This window comes from Manis javanica, chromosome X (assembly GCF_040802235.1).
Source record: "Manis javanica isolate MJ-LG chromosome X, MJ_LKY, whole genome shotgun sequence".
Lineage (NCBI taxonomy): Eukaryota > Metazoa > Chordata > Mammalia > Pholidota > Manidae > Manis > Manis javanica.
Window position 1 is genome coordinate 108,040,327 of NC_133174.1, and position 18,788 is coordinate 108,059,114.

The following is an 18,788-nucleotide window of genomic DNA, read 5'->3' on the forward strand; positions in this document are numbered from 1 at the left end:
AAGTCTTATTGATAATACACACAGTTGATGAACATGTATTTTGTATGTTATATGCACTGTAAACTGTATTTTTACAATAAAGTAAGCTACAGAAACAGTTTTTCAAATTGTTGCAAATCTCCAAAAATTTTCCAATATATTCATCAAAAAAAATTCACATATAAAGTGGACCCATGCAGTTCAAACCCGTGTTGTTCAAGGGTCAACTGTACAATGGCTTTGAATAAACCTGAGAGAGTTTCTCTTTGAGAAAAATGATCAGCTTTAATGCATAGAGTAAGTGACACCTATCCTGGATGTTTGTCTCTTGAATAATTCCTAATTCTCTGGTTCCTGATAGTTGCCACTGATAGACAGCCAAGCTCCAGATATCCAGATATATCCAAATATCTGTTATCAGACATGTGCATGTGCGTACAGCTTTTCAAAGAATTCTCAATACTCTTTTTGATACATGTTAGGAAAAGATCAGACCATAGTGAAGGATTTGCTTTGCACCTCAGATTGAGCTATTGACACTTAAAATGACTTCTGTGTAATCAAGCAAAATGTATATACCCACCATTGTGCTAGGTTTGTAGGAGAAATAGAAGGATGGCATGATGAATCCTTTTGCAACGTACAGTTTAGTTATTTAACATTTATTTATTTTGTTTTTAAAATCAGAAGATACTTTAAGATAATATATAATAAAGAGCAAACATAAGTTATATAGACTACAGGTATCACTGATACTGAGGAAAAGAAGACATTTACTATGCATTGGGTAGTCAGGAAAAATCTTGTGTAGTTGGGTTTAAAAGACCTATGATCTGCAGAAATGAAGAGAAGGGGAAAAGGTAACTTCAAGGATGACCACATTCTTCTACTAACACTTATGGTACCTACTTTCAGATAAATAATACAGGCATGATGCAAAATTTATCAAGCATTTAGTATATGTTGGATATTATAAAAATGACCAGCACAGCCTCAGGGAACTCAAAATTTACTGGCTAAGGGCAGGGAGTGGTGGTGGTAGACAGACATATAAACTAGATAGAGGACAGATCTAAAATAGTTCTCATATTTTTTTAATAAATGCTTAAAATGAAGGAAAGGGATGTATAGTACTGTAACTCACGTTTTCTGTTTTAACCTTCCACCATCAGTATCTGTTGGTTGAGACTGTAATTTCTCTTCGTCATCTGACTGTGCTGCATCATTACTACAAGAAGGGGAAGAAGTCATTTTAAAAGAAGGCATTTCTCTTATATTTCCCAAAAATCTCTATGTATACTTACTATGTAATTAATCAGAATAAGAAAAAAACCTATGTTAACATGTTTTAAAATAACTTTAATTTAAATGATGCCTTGAGAATTTAGAACTGAGACATCAAAGAATAGAACTGCTATGCAAGGAGCAATGTACAAAATGCAAGTGAATACAATTTAGGAACTTATGAAAAACTTACTACAAACAAGGCTTTTTGCTGGGCAAAATGTGCTGCATAGAAATGACAAGTTAACTTGTAAATATCTTCCTCTTTACTCATTAAGCACATCACGTATTTTACTTTAAAAAGCTTTCCTTTCACAAAAATTATTGTTTAAATCTACACACATCTCTCAGTAAAGTCAATCCCACACTCTAATGCCATTTTCTGACCTTACGAAGACAATACAATTATTTATGAAACTTCTGATCATTACAGCAAGGTTTCAGAAGACCAGGTGTTCATCTCACATGGTGTTTTAGCCTCAATATATTTTAATACTGTCTCTAACATAATTTTAAAAGAAACCAGGTACTGTGGGATTTAAGGTACTATTTTCTCAGGTAATTGTACAGTTTTGAGAGAGAACAAAGTTTAAGAATACACACATTAACTAACTCTATGTAATCCAAATTTAAAAAAGAAGAGTCAATGAAACCCAATTAGGGACTGTCATAGTTCGTAAACAGAAATCTTCACCACTCTGAAATACTACAAATGATAAATAATAACATTAGGTCATACCTTACATATTCCTTAGTCCTTCTCATGATGTGTAGAGTGAGAGGGTTAATACCTGTTGGTAGTTTCTCTTCTGCAAGACTCAAAGGTATTTCTTCTCCAGTATCCAGGTTCTTAATCATTACACTGGCTAAAATTTCCTGAGGCAAAAGAATAACACCAAGATAATTAAATTGTCTTTTTGAGTCTACAAAATCCTCAAGAACTTAGATTAAGGGCTTTCTGGATACATTCAGTACGGTGTACAATAATTTTATTATTTTTAGTGAGATAGAATTCACATACTACCAAATGCACTCATTTAAAGCATAGAATTCAATGCTTTTGAGTAAAAGAGTTGTGCAAACCATCACCACTAAGTTTAGAACATGTCTACTACCCCAAAAAGAAACCCCATACCTATTAGCTGACACACCTCATTCCCCTCTCCTCCCAGCCCCTGCCAACCACTAATCTACATTTTATCTCTATGGATTTGCCTATTCTAGGCATTTCATATAAATTAAATCATACAGTATATAGTCTTTTGTGATTGGCTTCTTTCACTTAGCACCATGTTTTCAAGGTTCATCCATACTACAGCATATATCAGAACTTAATTCCTTTTAATTGGTGAAAAATAGTCTATGTGGATGGATATATCACATTTTATTTGTCCATTCATCCATGATGGGATGTTTTGGGTTATTTCTACATTTTGGCTATTATGAACACTTGTGTACATTTTTTGTGAAGCCATATATTTTCATTTTTCTTTGATACATATATAGGAATGGAATTGCTGGGTCATTGTAACTTGATGTTTAATATTTTGAAGAAATGCCAAAATTTCCCAAGGTACAGTATTTTTTTAAAATGTATTGTTTTAAAAGAAACAAAAATTAAGATTTTGCTTCAAAATGTCATTCTGAGTAAGTTGGCTAATAGATACATACTAAATTATAATGCTAAGAAGTAAGCATTGAGTCTGTATACACTATATATCTAACACGTATAAAAACATATATCTATATTATCAAGTTCTTTTTAAGCTCACTTTCTGTACAATATAGGCCTTGCTTGTGTGACATTCATTCCATCATAAAATTGTGCGAAAGGCAAGTTTAAGTCAGAGTTGCAAACGATAGCATATTAAAAAAAAAAGACAATCTTCAATTTTAATTTTTCTTCAACATTATGATTCTTTTGCCTAACAATAAACTTAAAAATATTTTAAATCACAAATATACGTAATACAAAATTTAGCATTTTAATCATTTTTCATTGTGTAGTTCAGCGGCACTAAATATATTCACACTGCCAGGCAACCATCACCACCATTCATTCTCAAGAACTTTTTCATCTTCCCATTATGATTCTTATAGTTTATGTTTTTAAGAACAAAAAAATGTATAATTATATACCTCATCAGTAAGCTCTCTCCCAGAGTTGGATCTAGGTCTCTGAGGGCCTATCACTTCACCTGCTATTGTCTGCCCATCAGGTGCTTTTCCATTTTCCTGAAATGATAATTTTATAAACAGAAAATAGACTGAGTCAATTTCTATAAATATTCAATTATTCATTACCAGTTCTAAAGAATTCCATAATTCAGATAATGGAGTCTACAGAAAATTTAAATGGAACACTCCATTTCAGTCCCTTTTTATTCCCAGCATGCTGAAAGACATTAGGTATCAAAACTATTGCTGCCATGAAATAGTATCTTAGTCTTGAAAGCAAATAAATGTTCTATTTGAACCTAGCCCCAAAGCAGTTCTATACTAGAAGAATGCCAGCACTAAGATTGCCATTAATCAGAGCTGTACATATGGCAAAAACTTTTTCTGTAAAAAGCCAGATAGTAAGTATTTTAGGCTTTTTGCTTCAGATATAGTATCTGTGACATACTCCTTTTTTTTTTAACAACACTTTAAAAATGTAAAGACTGTTCTTAGCTTTGGGACCCTACAAAAACAGGCTACTGTCAACCTCTGCTCTAAGGCTGTGACAAGACTACAGTTAGTCTTATCTCCCAGTCTGCTAAACTGCCTTGACCACAGCTACCACATTAAGTAACTCTCAAGCCCCAGAATTTGGCTATGATAAAAATTCATGTTATCAAGTCCTTTCTATTGCCTCATATATGGACATAGAGCCTGGCATATAAAGTTTCTTTTTCATGATTAAGGAAATTATAAAAAACAATAGTCCCCAATTTGACCACTATAGGTCAGGTAAATGAAGATTGTAGCTGGTGTTTATTAATAGCAATAATAATAATAGCACCATCTGTCATTTTTTGAATGCCTAGTATATGCCAGGCACTTGGCATACTTTAGCTCATTTCGTCCTTGCAAAAATCCTTCAACGCAGGTTTCCCCACCCATTTAATCAATAGGGCATCTGAGACTCAGATGTCAAATAGCTTGTTAGAATCACCAAGCTACTTGGTAGCAGAGCTGGACAAGTGATGTTAAGGAGGCCAGGTTTTGGGGACAAGAAAATATTTGGCCTGGACAAGGAAGAAGGTTCAACAATCAACCAGCCAGTTGCAGAAAGCTGATAAAGCCTATATCAAATATAACATGAATTCACCAACCTGGGCAGTAACTATTTTATCTCCGCTGGTAGCACTTGCCAAATCAAGAGAAGGCTGAGAATCCTTGACTGTACTTTCTGAAGCCATGTTTGTAGTTAGGAGAGTATCAGATGTAGTATTCTCTTTGGGAACTGCAATGATGATAATGATGATAATAACAGCAATAATATTTATATAGGACCTTATACATAGTTTGTAAGGCACTTTAACTTTTATTTGATCCTTATAACAATCGGGTTTCTAACAAGTTATTTGAATTCCTCAGCTCTATACAACTTAAAAATTAAGAGATTTAGGGCTTGAATTCAAATCGTAAGTCTCTAAATCCTATGTTCTTTTCACTACACCCTGCTGGTTCTCCAGTAGTAACACATTTGAAAGTTTGAAGTCAGCTGAAATGTTTCCGTATAGTAATGCACCTTATTACCAATGTAAACATCTCCACTTTTAACTCCTAAAATAATTTTTATAATTTGGTCATAATCTGGCTGTACATAGCACAAACTGAAACAAAATCAGAAGGTTAAATGGTTCAATTCTAAAATTACTCCACAAAGACAGTTATTTCTCAATTAATACTTGCCATCTAGTTCAGGTGTTTTAAGAGCCTCAAACTCCAATTCGCTTTTCTTTTTTCTTGGTGGTGGAGCAGGTCGAGATGGAGGTGGGGGTCTAGGAGGTGGGAAGTTAGCTGGAGGGGGAGGGCGTGCCGGAACAGGCTTCTTTGTACTTGCCACTATATCAGGTTCTGGAGTAAGCTGTCTCGGGGGTTTGGCAGGTGCTGCTTCTTCCAGGGCAGCCAAATCTTTAGCAGGTAAGGAGCTTGAGGACACAGGTTCTAGAACATCACTTCCTTTGCCTTCCATCACTTCCTTGTTCAGTACTTCTGTTTCAGTTTCAGGCACATTAAGCTGCCTAGTTGAACTTATTTCAGTTAACTTAGTGGTCTCATCTACTGGTTTCTCACAGGTGTCATCAGAAGGAAAACATCTTTTTGATTCTAATTCAGTTTCTTCAAATACATTCTGATTCTCTGCCTTTCTGGAATCTTCCTGTAGTACTTGATCTACGGCTAACGGTCCAGGTATATTGCTAAGATCTGTTCCAGCCACCAGAGGACTGGCAGTAGCCTGATCAGAGTGTCCTTTTTCTTTAGAATCCAAAGAGTCATCTTCAAGCTGCAGTACTTTCTGACTCTCCTCAATAATACTTTCAATAATCTGATGAAAGGTTAAAAAGAAGTTTTTTAAAAATGAAGCCTTTTACAAGATTAGCTAATCATTTATATAATACTATTTGCCAGGCATTGTTCTTAATACTCTCCATATTTTAATCTTTACAACAACCTTATGAGACAGCACTCTTACTATCATCATTAAACAAATGAGAGATCTAAGGCATAGAGGGATCAAGTGATTTATCCAAGGTCACAGAGCCAATAAGTGATGAAGCTGACATAAACCCAGGGAGTTTGGTTCCACAATTTGCACCTGTAACCATTATAATAGGGAATCTGTGTTAGTACGTGTGATCACAAAAGTTTAATCAATCCTATGAAATAAAGTTCAAAACTAAATTTACATGTAGACTCTTCATATCATAGATCATTTACCCATTTATGCCAAGTTAGCTGCAGCAACAGCCTGCAGGTTTGAGCCTAGTTAACAAAAGCATGAGGATCACAACTACCTAGTATAAGAATTCAAATTGTTTAGCTCTGAATTCAAGCCTATGACAGGAAAAGCCAGCAGTTTGAGGGAGATTAACATCCTTAAACAGACTACACCTAATACCCCACTATTCAGAGATGGCAGGACCATGAAAAGAGTTTAAACTCTGGCTCACCTTGACATTTTCTCCTTTTGTTTCTAATCTGTAGCTAAAACATACAGACACGCTTTCTATGCCCTCTAACAATATTTAGAAGAAAATGTATTTTCTACCTAGTCCTGTCATTATTAACACATAAAATCTCCCAGCTCACTTCCTTTCCACCATGCTCAACCATGGATGACTTCTGCTTTCTCAATTCCTTGGCTCCAGAAAGTTAACAGTACGTGTCACACAACCATCCTGATCTGGCTTACCACAAATTCATGCTAACTTCAACTGGATATTACTGCTGCTCAAAAATATTCATCCCTGATTTCCCAGCATGTTCCATATATTAACTTTTCTCAACCTTCAAATTTTTACCCTCGACCTATGTCACTTTTACCAGAGGAATATTAACTAATTGACAAATAAGGTGGTTACTGGGCACTGAGTACCTTAGGGATAACAAAAGCCAGATTAGTACAGGTTTAAGAATGAAGATGTGAAGACATAAAGACAACCAGCATAATCTACGTTTTCAAAAAGCATGGTTGTAAATGGAAGGGGCTGCAAAAAAATGACCGAGCATTTTTATACGCTGAGGGGCAGAAGCCAATGTTAAGGAAGGTAACAACGTTCTAGAGAAGAACGGAAAGAGAGTGTACTATGTACTAAACCCAGTACACAGATTTTCTACTTAATCATCAGAGGCCTTGTGAGGCAGCTAGATTATCCCCAACAGAAGAGGAATATGAGGTAAAGGCATTGAGAATTTTGCCCAGGGTCCCACAGCTAGTAACCTACAAAGTCAAAACTAAAATTCAGATATTTCCCCCAAATCCAGCGTTCTTTGTATTATACCATGCTACTTTGGACAGGGAAATGAGAAGAATACTAAATACTCAGCAGTGACATGAAAATGATGTAAATGATGAAAACAAGTTTATGGTAAGGGAAAGGAGATGATGGAAAGGAATGAATTCAAGCTCTGAGCCTCTGTGTCTATGTACAGTAGGAAACAAGGTTATCTGCTGAAAGTGAGCAGGATGCACGTGGGCATAGTGAGCCTGTAGAGAATGTAAATGTTTGAAATAATCACTATGCATAATGAAAAGGCTTATACCATAAGAGGTGTCAAAATGATGTTAAAAACCATTAGTCTTCCTTAATTCCTTATATGAGAAGAATCTATTCTCTGAACTCCTATCATTCTTACTGTTCATTATAGTATGAACTATAAAATAAATACAAGGTAGTATATAGGCTAGATCTGTAGAAGTTATTTTCTCCACACCTGACGATCAGTTCTTGGAAAACAAGGACAATGTTTTAGACTTCTTGATATGCCACCATAGCACCTACTTACAGTGCCTAGTGTTATTTTTTTTCTGGGTTTGAAGAGGTAGCAAACAGGAAAAGACCAAGAAAAGAGAGATTCAAGCTCAACATAGAAGTAATCATGCTAAAGCAACTATCTGTTTCAGTATCACCTCCCTGTTTCAAAAAACTCACTGCTTTCCCAGTGACTGTAAAATAAAAACCTGATGTTTTATAATAACATACAAAGTATAATGAACGTTTGGTCTCTAGAATCATCATCCTTGAACATTCTGCACATTTCTCATCTCCCAGAATTTGGTTATGCCTTTCCTCTCTCACCTCTGCCTGCCCAAATCTTACCCATTCATCAAGAACCAGCATAGATGCTACTTTCCCATTCCTACGCCCAAGCAGGAAGTCAAGTCTTCCTTTGTGTTCTTAGTAATAGTTTATAAGTTTACTTGAGTACGTTTTATATTCAGTTTTGTGTTTATCCAATTTCTTCTACAAAAATGTAGGCTATTGGGAACAGGGATTGTGTCCTGGACCAGGGTTTATCATTTATCATAAAAGGACAGCTTTTATCTTTAATATGTGATAGTAAAACCAACTGAAAAGGTTAGAATTTAAAAAGTGATACCTAGCATCCTAAGCCTCACTCAATTGCCTCACAGTGTTTATTCACCATTTTTTTCAGTTTCTAAACTCTCCTTAAAAATCATTTTTTTTGCTACTAACTATAGTTATCCATTTGTAACGTCATTAAGAAAAAAATCTTAAAAAGGGAAAAAGCTCTAGTGGACAAAACAGAGAAATCTTTTAGGTTTTCAGTAATAAATGGTAATAAAATTGTAACGTATCAAATCCTTGATGAAAATTGATATATCAGATGAAAACTGAGTACTGAAATCGTGCAGAAATATGACAATCTAAAAAAGGTAAGAGGAAAAGGTAGAATATAAACTTTTATCTACACTACAATTAGAAAAAAAAGTATGCAAATAGTGAGAACCAAAGGGGTTTGCAGAAAAATCAAGACAGCTGTTTGTTACAGTGTAGAATCGTAGGCAATCTGTGATTAAAAAAAAAAAAAGGTACCACTCTTATCTTATTTTTGCTGATACATAATAGCATTTCTCCCAAAAAAGAAATTTTTCCTTTTTAAAGGAAAAAGTAAACCAATATTAAAATATTCAGTCCATTAAATTTCTAAATTACATAATGGTAAAACAATGGCTCTCTATTGAGGATGATTTCTCCTGGTCCCTTCCCCAGACTTTTGGTGATGTCTGGAGACATTTTTGGTTGTTATGATGGGGTGGGAATGGGTGCGAATCTATTGACATCTAGTGGATAGAAGCCAAGGATGGTCCTAACCAACTGACAATGCACAGAACGGTCTTCCCTTTCCTCCACCACAAAGAATTACCCAGCCCGAAGTGTTGCTGTTAAGAAACTTTGGGATAAAGAATGTATCATCTTGTTGGTCTCTAAAACTCACTTACTAGAACAGTACCTGGGGCACAGAAAACAATCAGAAGTAGTATAAATGAATGAACACACACCATCCTTTCTCCTGGGGTTTTATCAACTACTCACTGTCAAAATTTTTATCTTGTGCTCAGTCTCTTCTAGTAAGCCAAACTCTAAAGCTTCACTGCACCACTTCTTTAGAAGGCAGCAAAGGTCCTATTAGAATAATGACTTCTTGAACACTCTAACTCCTGAAGTTAGTTATTAGAGTTTGCTGTACTGAGCTTTTCAATACATTTAACTCCTGGTAGTAATCTCGACAGTAGCTACAGGTTATTATAATAAAAATACAAGCATAAAAATTATACACATATTACAAAATAGCTTTCAAAATACTGTTTCAAGGGCAAATGATCAATTAGCTTTATTATGAAATGACTTCTAAAATGCCTGATGTGTCTTCAGTCACAAATTCAACAGATTCAAGGAATATTTACTGAACATCCACCACGTACACAGCACTAAAATAAAATCTCTACTTTAAATATACCATACAAATACGACATGTGCTAGCCTAATAGTGACATTATATCTTACCAACCTTTTTAGACACATCTTGTTTCAATTCTTGTACAGGGGACTCATTTCCAACTTTGTATGCTGTGCTCTCTTTTTCCTATTTTAAAAAAGAAAGAAACAGAGCAAATGATGACATCTTTTCTTTAAAACTCTACCTAAAATGGGTACCAAATTAGGAAATACAGCATTAATGAAGCAAAGGCCCACTAAGGGCTTAGATATTTATATACTGACAGATGCACAGACTTTATATCAACTAGGACAATGTGATTTGCATAAGAAAGCCACCAATCAGCAATTTTCTGTTTTCTACTGTAATAGGATATTTTCCTTTAAATGTTACCAACTTTTTAACATTAAAAACTGTACAGAAATATAAGAACTACTTCTTTGTAGTTCTTTTGTAGCTTAAAAAGAATAAGGATTTAAGCAAAGCATTGAATCAGTATTGCTATTTTTCCCAAAGTATTGTTCCATAAATATGCATAAATATAGAAGTATATAACCCAGAAAACCACTCAGAGAACAGTTTTCCTAAACACTCTACAAGCTTTAGATAAAAAAAAAAAAATCAGGACTTAACCAGAAGTGAAATCCTCAAGTCCACAAAACAGTAACAGATGAAAAAAATTAAACCCACCAAAAATACATATATATCTACGTATACATTCATATACACATACGTACATATATATATATATTTGGGAGGTTAGAGAAGGTAGAAATGGATACAGTATTTCTGCTGGAAAAAAATTCGGGTAAAGTAAAACAATTTTAACACAATATTTTTCTCCACCTTAAATTGTCTTTACATTTATAGAAGTACAGTAATTTGAATGCTACCACTGACACTGAGAAAAAAAACTTTTTGTACTCTTGGTGCATATCAAAGAGCTTGCTAGAAGGTCACCATAACCATTTTTTACAGATAAATGACCTAAGCCACATAAGGATGTATATAAATATTAAGGTAGCACTTATACAAGCATTAGGATATGATCATGATAAGCTCCATGATAAACTATCTCCAAAAATTATAATTTATAGATTTAATGTGTTAGAGAAATTTCTGTAGGACTTCCAATATCTTCAAGCTGAAAAGTTGTTTCATTGAATTGTTCTCAGCATTTGGGGAATACAACCAATCTTATTATAGATTCTTCTCCACCAAAATCCATGAGGGCCTAACACGATATGGACCCTGCCTACATTTTTAATATTTTCTGTATTTCTCACCTGCCTCTCCCACCACAACCCCACAATTACACTTTGGCCAACTGGATGGTTCCTTATCATCCTTAGGTTCACAGCTGAAGTGTTACTACATCAGAAAAGGCTTCGCCAACCACCTAAGCCTTACTCCCTTAACTTCTTTTGGTTACTTTGTTAAATTTTTTTATTGAAATACAGTTGATATATAATATCAGTTTCAGATGAACAACATGGTGATATAACTATATACATTACTAAATGCTCACCATAAGGGCAGTTACCATCTATTACTATGCAAAGAAATCACAGTATTATTGGTTTATATTCTGTATGCTGTACTTCCATTCCTGTGACTAATTTATTTTATAATTTGAAATTTGTACCTCTTTATCCCCTTCACCTATTTGACTTAGCCCCCTCCACTTCTATGGCAACCAGTGGTCCATTCACTGTGTTTATGAGTCTATTTCTGTTTTGTCTTTTTAAAATTCTGTATGTAAATGAAATCATATGGTATTTGTCCTTGATTTATTTAATTTGGCATAATACCCTCTAAGTCCATCCTTATTGATGCAAATGGCAAGGTTTCATTTTTTATGGGTGAGTAATATTCCATTTTGTGTGCTGTGTGTATACACACATATCACATCCTCTTTATCCATTCATCACTTGATAGACACTTGGGTCACTTCCATATCTTAGCTAAATAATGCTGCAATAAACACAGGGGTGTATATATATCTTTTTCAAGTAGTGGGTTTATTTTCTTTGGGTAAATTCCCAGAAGCAGAATTCCTGGGTCATATTTTCATTTAGTTTTAGTTTAGTTTTTTTCTTTTGAGAAACCTCCATACTGCTTTCCATACTGGCTGCACTAATTTACATTTTCCCACCAACAGTGTATGAGGGTTCCCTTTCCTCTATATTCTAGCCAACTCTCATTATTTCTTGTTTTTTAGATACTAGTCATTCTGTTTGGTGTGAGGTGATTTCTTGTTGTGGTTTTGATTTCTATTTCCCTAAAGTTAATGATCTTGAGCATCTTTTCAGGTGTGTTCTGCCTGTCTCTAATTATTCTTTGGAAAAATGTTTATTCAGGTCCTATGTCCATTTTTAATTGGATTGTTTCTTTGTTTTGGTATTGAGTTGTATGAGCTCTTTATATATTTTAGATATTATCTCCTGATCAGATATGTCATTTGCAAATATCTTCCTGTTATCTTTTGTTTTGTTGATGGTATCCTTGCTGCATAGAAAGTTTTTAGTCTGATGTAGTCCCACTTTTTTCTTCTTACTTTTGCTTCCCTTGACTGGAGAGAAGTAGCCAGAAAAAAATTACTAATGTGATGTTTAACAGTGTACTGCCTATGTTTTCTTCTAGGAGTTTTATAATTTCAGGTCTCATATTTAGGTCTTTAATGCATTTTTAGTTAATTTTTGTGTATGGTATAAGACAGTAATCCAGTATCATTATTTTGCATGTAGCTGTTGTTTTCCCAACACCATTTATTGAAAAGACTGTTTCCCACCCCCCCACTGTATATTATTGACTCCTTTGTCATATATTGTCTATGTGAGTATGGGTTTATTTTTGGGCTATTTCATTCTATATGTGTCTGATCTATGTGTATCTATTTTTGTGGCATTACCATATTGTTTTGATTACTATAGCTTTATAGCATAGTTTGAAAGCAGGGAGCACAATACCTCCAGCTCTGCAATTCTTTCTGAGGGCAGCTTTGGCTATTTGGGGTCTTGTGCTTCCACACAAGTTTTAGGATTATTAGCTCTAGCTCTGGAAAAAACGTCATTGTTATTTTAATAAGGATTGCATTCAATCAGTTGATTGCTTGGGGTGGTTTGGACACTTCACCAATACTAATTCTTCCTATCTATATGAGCATGGAATATCATCCATTTATGTATGTCATCTTCAATTTCTTTCATCAATGTTCTACAGTTTTTGAAGTACACAGGTCTTTCACCTCCTTGGTCAGATTTATTCTTTGGTATTTTATTCTATCTAATGTAATCGTAAATGGGAATGTTTTTTTATTTCTTCATCTGATAGCTCATTATTTGTATATATATAACAGGTTTCTGTATATTTACTTTGTATACTGTGATATTACTGAATTCAATTTATTAACTAATGGATTTTTGGTGGTATCTTTAGGGTTTTCTATGTATCAGTATCATGTCATCTGCAAATACTAACAATATTACTGCTGACCAAAATGGATGTCTTTTCTTGTCTAACTGCTGTAGCTATGACTTCTAATACTATGTTGAATAAAAATGATTAAGAGTAGGCATCCTTGTTTGTTCCTGATCTTAGAGGAAAAACTTAGTTTTTTACCACTATGTTAGCTGTGGGTCTGTCATACATGGCATTTATTATGTTGAAGTATGTTCCCTCTATACACATTTTGTTGAGAGATTATCATGAATGGATGTTGAATTTTGTCAAAGGCGTGTTCAGCATCTATTGAGATGACAACATGTTTTTTTTTTATATCGTTAATGTACAATTACTTGAACAGCATTATGGTTACTAGACTCCCCCTATTATCAAGTCCCCCCTACATACACCATTACAGGCACTGTCCAACAGTGTAGTAAGATGCTATAGAATCATTACCTGTCTTCTCTGTAATATACTGCCTTTCCTGTGTGCACCCACACTACATTATGTGTACTAATCGTAATGCCCCTTTTTCCCCCTTATCCCTCCTTTCCCACCCATCCTCCACAGTCCCTTTCCCTTTGGTAACTGTTACTACATTATTGGGTTGTCTGCTGCTGTTTTTTTCTTCAGTTTTTGCTTTGTTCTTATACTCCACGGATGAGTGAAATCATTTGATATTTCTCTTTCTCCACCTGGCTTATTTCACTGAGCATAATACCCTCTAGCTCCATCCATGTTGCTGCAAATGGTAGGATTTGTTTTCTTCTTATAGCTGAATAATATTCCATTGTGTATTTGTACATCTTCTTTAACCATTCATCTACTGATGGACACTTAAGTTGCTTCCATTTCTTGGCTATTGTAAATAGTGCTGCAATAAACATAGGGGTACATATATCTTTTTCAAACTGGGCTCCTGCATTCTTAGGGTAAATTCTCAGGAGCAGAAGTCCTGGGTCAAATGGTATTTCTATTTTGAGTTTTTGAGGAACCCCCGTACTGCTATTCACAATGGTTGAACTAGTTCACATTCCCACCAGCAGTATAGGAGGGTTCCCCTTTCTCTACATCCTCACCAGCATTTGTTGTTGTTTGTCTTTTGGATGGTGGCCATCCTAAATGATGGGAGGTGATATCTCATTGTGGTTTTAATTTGCATTTCTCTGATGATTACCAAAGTGGAGCATCTTTTCATGTGCCTGTTGGCCATCTGAATATCTTCTTTGGAGAAGTTTCTGTTCAGCTCCTCTGCCCATTAAAAAAAAAATTTTTGGTATCATTAATGTACAATTACATGAGGAACATTATGTTTACTAGACTCCCCCCCTTCACCAAGTCCCCCCCACATACCCCATTAGTCACTGTCCATCATTGTAGTAAGATGCTGTAAAATCACTGTTTGTCTTCTCTGTGTTGCACAGAACTCCCCGTGCTCCGCCACACATGATACATGCTAATCGTAAGCCTCCCTTTCTTCTTACCCTGCCTTGTCCTTCCCTTCCCACCCATCCTCCCCAGTCCCTTTCCCTTTGGTAACTGGTAGTCCATTCTTGGGTTCTGCGATTCTGCTGCTGTTTTGTTCCTTCAGTTTTTCCATTGTTCTTATACTCCACATATGAGTGAAATCATTTGGTACTTGTCTTTCTCTGCCTGGCATATTTCACTGAGCATAATACCCTCTAGCTCCATCCATGTTGTTGCAAATGGTAGGATTTGATTTTTTCTTATGGCTGAATAATATTCCACTGTGTATATGTACCACATCTTTATCCATTCATCTACTGATAGCTAGCTTGCTTCCATTTCTTGGCGATTGTAAATAGTGCTGCGATAAACATAGGGGTGCATCTGTCTTTTTCAAATTGGACTGCTGCATTCTTAGGGTAAATTCCTAGAAGTGGGATTCCTGGTTCAAACGGTATTTCTATTTTGAGCTTTTTGAGGAACCTCCATACTGCTTTCCACAATGGTTGAACTAATTTACATTCCCAACAGCAGTGTAGGAGGGTTCCCCTTTCTCCACAGCCACGCCAACATTTGTTGTTGTTTGTCTTTTGGATGGTGGCGATATTTACTGGTGTAAGGTGATATCTCATTGTGGTTTTAATTTGCATATCTCTGATGATTAGTGAAGTGGAGCATCTTTTCATGTGCCTGTTGGCCATCTGAATTTCTTCTTTGGAGAAGTGTCTGTTCAGCTCCTCTGCCCATTTTTTAATTGGATTATTTGCTTTTTGTTTGTTGAGGTGCATGAGCTCTTTATATAATTTGGATGTCAACTCCTTATTGGATATGTCATTTATGAATATATTCTCCCATACTGTAGGATGTCTTTTTGTTCTACTGATGGTGTTCTTTGCTGTACAGAAGCTTTTTACTTTGATATAGTCTCACTTTTTCATTTTTGCTTTTGTTTTCCCTGTCTGGGGAGATATGTTCATGAAGAAGTTGCTCATGTTTATGTCCAAGAGATTTTTGCCTATATTTTTTTCTAAGAGTTTTATGATTTCATGACTTACATTCAGGTCTTTGATCCATTTTGAGTTTACTTTTGTGTATGGGGTTAGACAATAATCTAGTTTCATTCTCTTACATGTAGCTGTCCAGTTTTACCCACACCAGCTGTTGAAGAGGCTATCATTTCCCCACTGTATATCCATGGCTCCTTTATTGTATATTAATTGACCATATATTCTTGGGTTAATATCTGGGCTCTCTATTCTGTTCCACTTGTCTATGGGTCTGTTCTTGTGCCATTACCAAATTGTCTTGATTACTGTGGCTTTGTAGTAGAGCTTGAAGTCAGGGAGTATAATTCCCCCTGCTTTATTCTTCCTTCTTTGGATTGCTTTGGCTATTTGGGGTCTTTTGTTGTTTATATGAATTTTAGAACTATTTGCTCAAGTTCATTGAAGAATGCTGTTGGTATTTTGATAGGGATTTCATTGAATCTGTAGATTGCTTTGGGGAGGATGGCCATTTTGACAATATTAATTCTTCCTAACCAAGAGCATGGGATGAATTTCCATTTGTTAGTGTCCTCTTCTTCATTTTTTTTAAGGTAGGAGAGCAAGGTAGAGGAATTTATTTAGACATAAAGTGAAAGGACAGAGCTCCTGGCTCATGCCAGGAGGGGACAAGAGAATCCCTGTTAGTGTCCTCTTTAATTTCTCTTAAGAGTGTCTTGTAGTTTACAGGGTATAGGTCTTTCACTTCCTTGGTTAGGTTTATTCCCTAGGTATTTTATCCTTTTTGATGCAATTGTGAATGGAATTGTTTTCCTAATGTCTCTTTCTGCTAGTTCATCATTAGTGTATGGCAATGCAAGAGATTTCTGTGTACTAATTTTGTATCCCGCAACTTTGCTGAATTCAGGTTTTAGATCTAGTAGTTTTGGAGTGGATTCTTTAGAATTTTTTATGAACAATATCATGCCATCTGCAAAGAGGGAGAGGTTGACTTCTTCCTTGCCAATCTGGATGCCTTTTATTTCTTTGTGTTGTCTGATTGCTGTGGCTAGGACCTCCAGAACTGTGTTGAATAAAAGTGGGGAGAGTGGGCATCCTTGTCTTGTTCCTGATCTTACAGGAAAAGCTTTAAGCTTCTTGCTGTTAAGTATAATGTTGGCTGTGGGTTTGTCATATATGGCCTTTATTATGTTGAGGTACTTGCAGTCTATACCTATTTCGTTAAGAGTTTTTATGATGAGTGGATGTTGAATTTTGTCGAATGCTTTTTCAGCATCTATGGAGATGATCATGTGGTTTTTGTCCTGTTTGTTGATGCAGTGGATGATGTTGATGGATTTTTGAATGTTGTACCATCCTTGCATCCCTGGGATGAATCCCACTTGATCATGATGGATGATCTTTTTGATGTATTTTTAAATTCGGTTTGCTAATTTTGTTGAGTATATTTGCTTTGATGTTCATCAGGGACATTGGTCTGTAATTTTCTTTTTTTGTGGTGTCTTTGCCTGGTTTGGTATTAGAGTGATGTTCGCCTTGTAGAATGAGTTTGGGAGTATTCCCTCCTCTTCTATATTTTTGAAAACTTTAAGGAGAATCTATATTAGGTCTTCACTATATGTTTGACAGGGTTTTGTTCTTAGGCAGTTTTTTGATTACCAATTCAATTTTTTTACTGGTAATTGGTCTATTCAGATTTTCTGTTTCTTCCTGGGTCAGCCTTGGAAGGTTGTATTTTTCTAGATAGTTGTTCATTTCTTCTAGGTTACCCAGTTTGTTACCATATAATTTTTCATAGTATTGTCTTATAATTATTCTTTGTATTTCTGTGGTGTCCTTTGTGATTTTTTCCTTTCTCATTTCTGATTCCATTTATGTGTTTTTATTAGAGTAAATATGAGTATTTCTATAAACTATAAGGAATAAAGAATTATGAAATAACCTTTCTTAAGAACTCAGTTTAAAAAAAGGAAGATTATCATCACTAGCTTTCAAATCTCTTATATATCCTTCAAGTTTTCCTCCTCACAGATGACTGATACCCTAAACTTTGTACCTCTAAATAATATATCCTTTCATTTTGCATGCCTTTTAACTTAATATAAATGGAATCATACTGCATGTATTTTTTCTGTGACTTGTTTTCCCCCAACTAAGGTGCTGAAATTTATTTATGCTACTCTGTATACTAATTCATTCATATCCACTGCTGTAGACTATTCCATATGAATATACCACAACTTTATCAAAGAGATCAACATCCAGTGTGCATAAATAGAAGTTACAAACACTGTAAATTGAAAAAAAAGGAGTATGTTGAGATTATACAGACATACACACACATACATGTACAGTAAATACTATTTGATGTAAATAGTTGTATTTGGTAATGTTCTTGTACTTAAAATGGCTCTCATGGGCATAACATTTCAATACAAAACTCCACTACTTGGATTGACTGTTGGGATTAATTTTTATATATAGTGATGATATCAATACATGTGCCTATTAAACGTATACAAGTATTTTGGTTACTCTACATTTTTGTCATTCAAGTATTACTTTTTCAGATAAAACACACACACTCATATAAAAATTAGTGGAAATCTAAAAGATACTTACCATCCCTTCTTTGTAGCATACCATAATATTTAGCTATTTCTAGAGTACCTAATCTCACCTTACAGGATGCAATTAACAATATTATTTAGCAAAAAGTGACAGAAAGCAAAAGCAAGAGAGAGAAAAATTACATAAACAAGAGTAGCAAATGAAAAGTATATGCGATTTGTAGAAACACATAACTTTCAGAAAGCAAAACTTACCTTTAATGTTGAAATCCCAACCTTTCCTGGAGACCTGTTCAGAAATAAAAGCAAGGAGGCAATGAATAGTGGAGGTGAGAAGAGAAATACTTTTATATACTTATTGACGACAAGCCCATGTTTCCAAATACATGTATATATTTTGTAATTGAAAAAAATTTTCTGTACATATAGAAAATGTAGAAAACATAAAAAAGTAGAGAAGAAACTTAAAGTGACCCATAATCTTTACCACCTAGAGATTTGAGTTTCTTTTGTCTTCCACTATGTTCATAGAAGTAGCCTGTTTAGTTTCCTTCAAGAACTTTTCCTTTACATTCACAACTTG

The 18,788-nt window shown here is 34.9% G+C and overlaps 1 protein-coding gene across 2 annotated transcripts in view; it reads right to left on the bottom strand.

Moving 5' to 3' along the window:
• WDR44 (WD repeat domain 44) overlaps positions 1-18,788 on the bottom strand; it is a 106,135-nt gene that overhangs the window by 62,329 nt on the left and 25,018 nt on the right. For both annotated transcript variants that reach the window (XM_037004864.2, XM_017660132.3), the window contains exons 2-8: positions 18,461-18,494; positions 9,790-9,864; positions 5,164-5,800; positions 4,581-4,711; positions 3,403-3,498; positions 2,003-2,139; positions 1,124-1,207 (exon numbers count right to left, since the gene is read on the bottom strand). In XM_037004864.2, the coding sequence (XP_036860759.1) occupies positions 1,124-1,207; positions 2,003-2,139; positions 3,403-3,498; positions 4,581-4,711; positions 5,164-5,800; positions 9,790-9,864; positions 18,461-18,494 (1,194 nt within the window). The remainder of the gene's footprint in view (positions 1-1,123; positions 1,208-2,002; positions 2,140-3,402; positions 3,499-4,580; positions 4,712-5,163; positions 5,801-9,789; positions 9,865-18,460; positions 18,495-18,788) is intronic.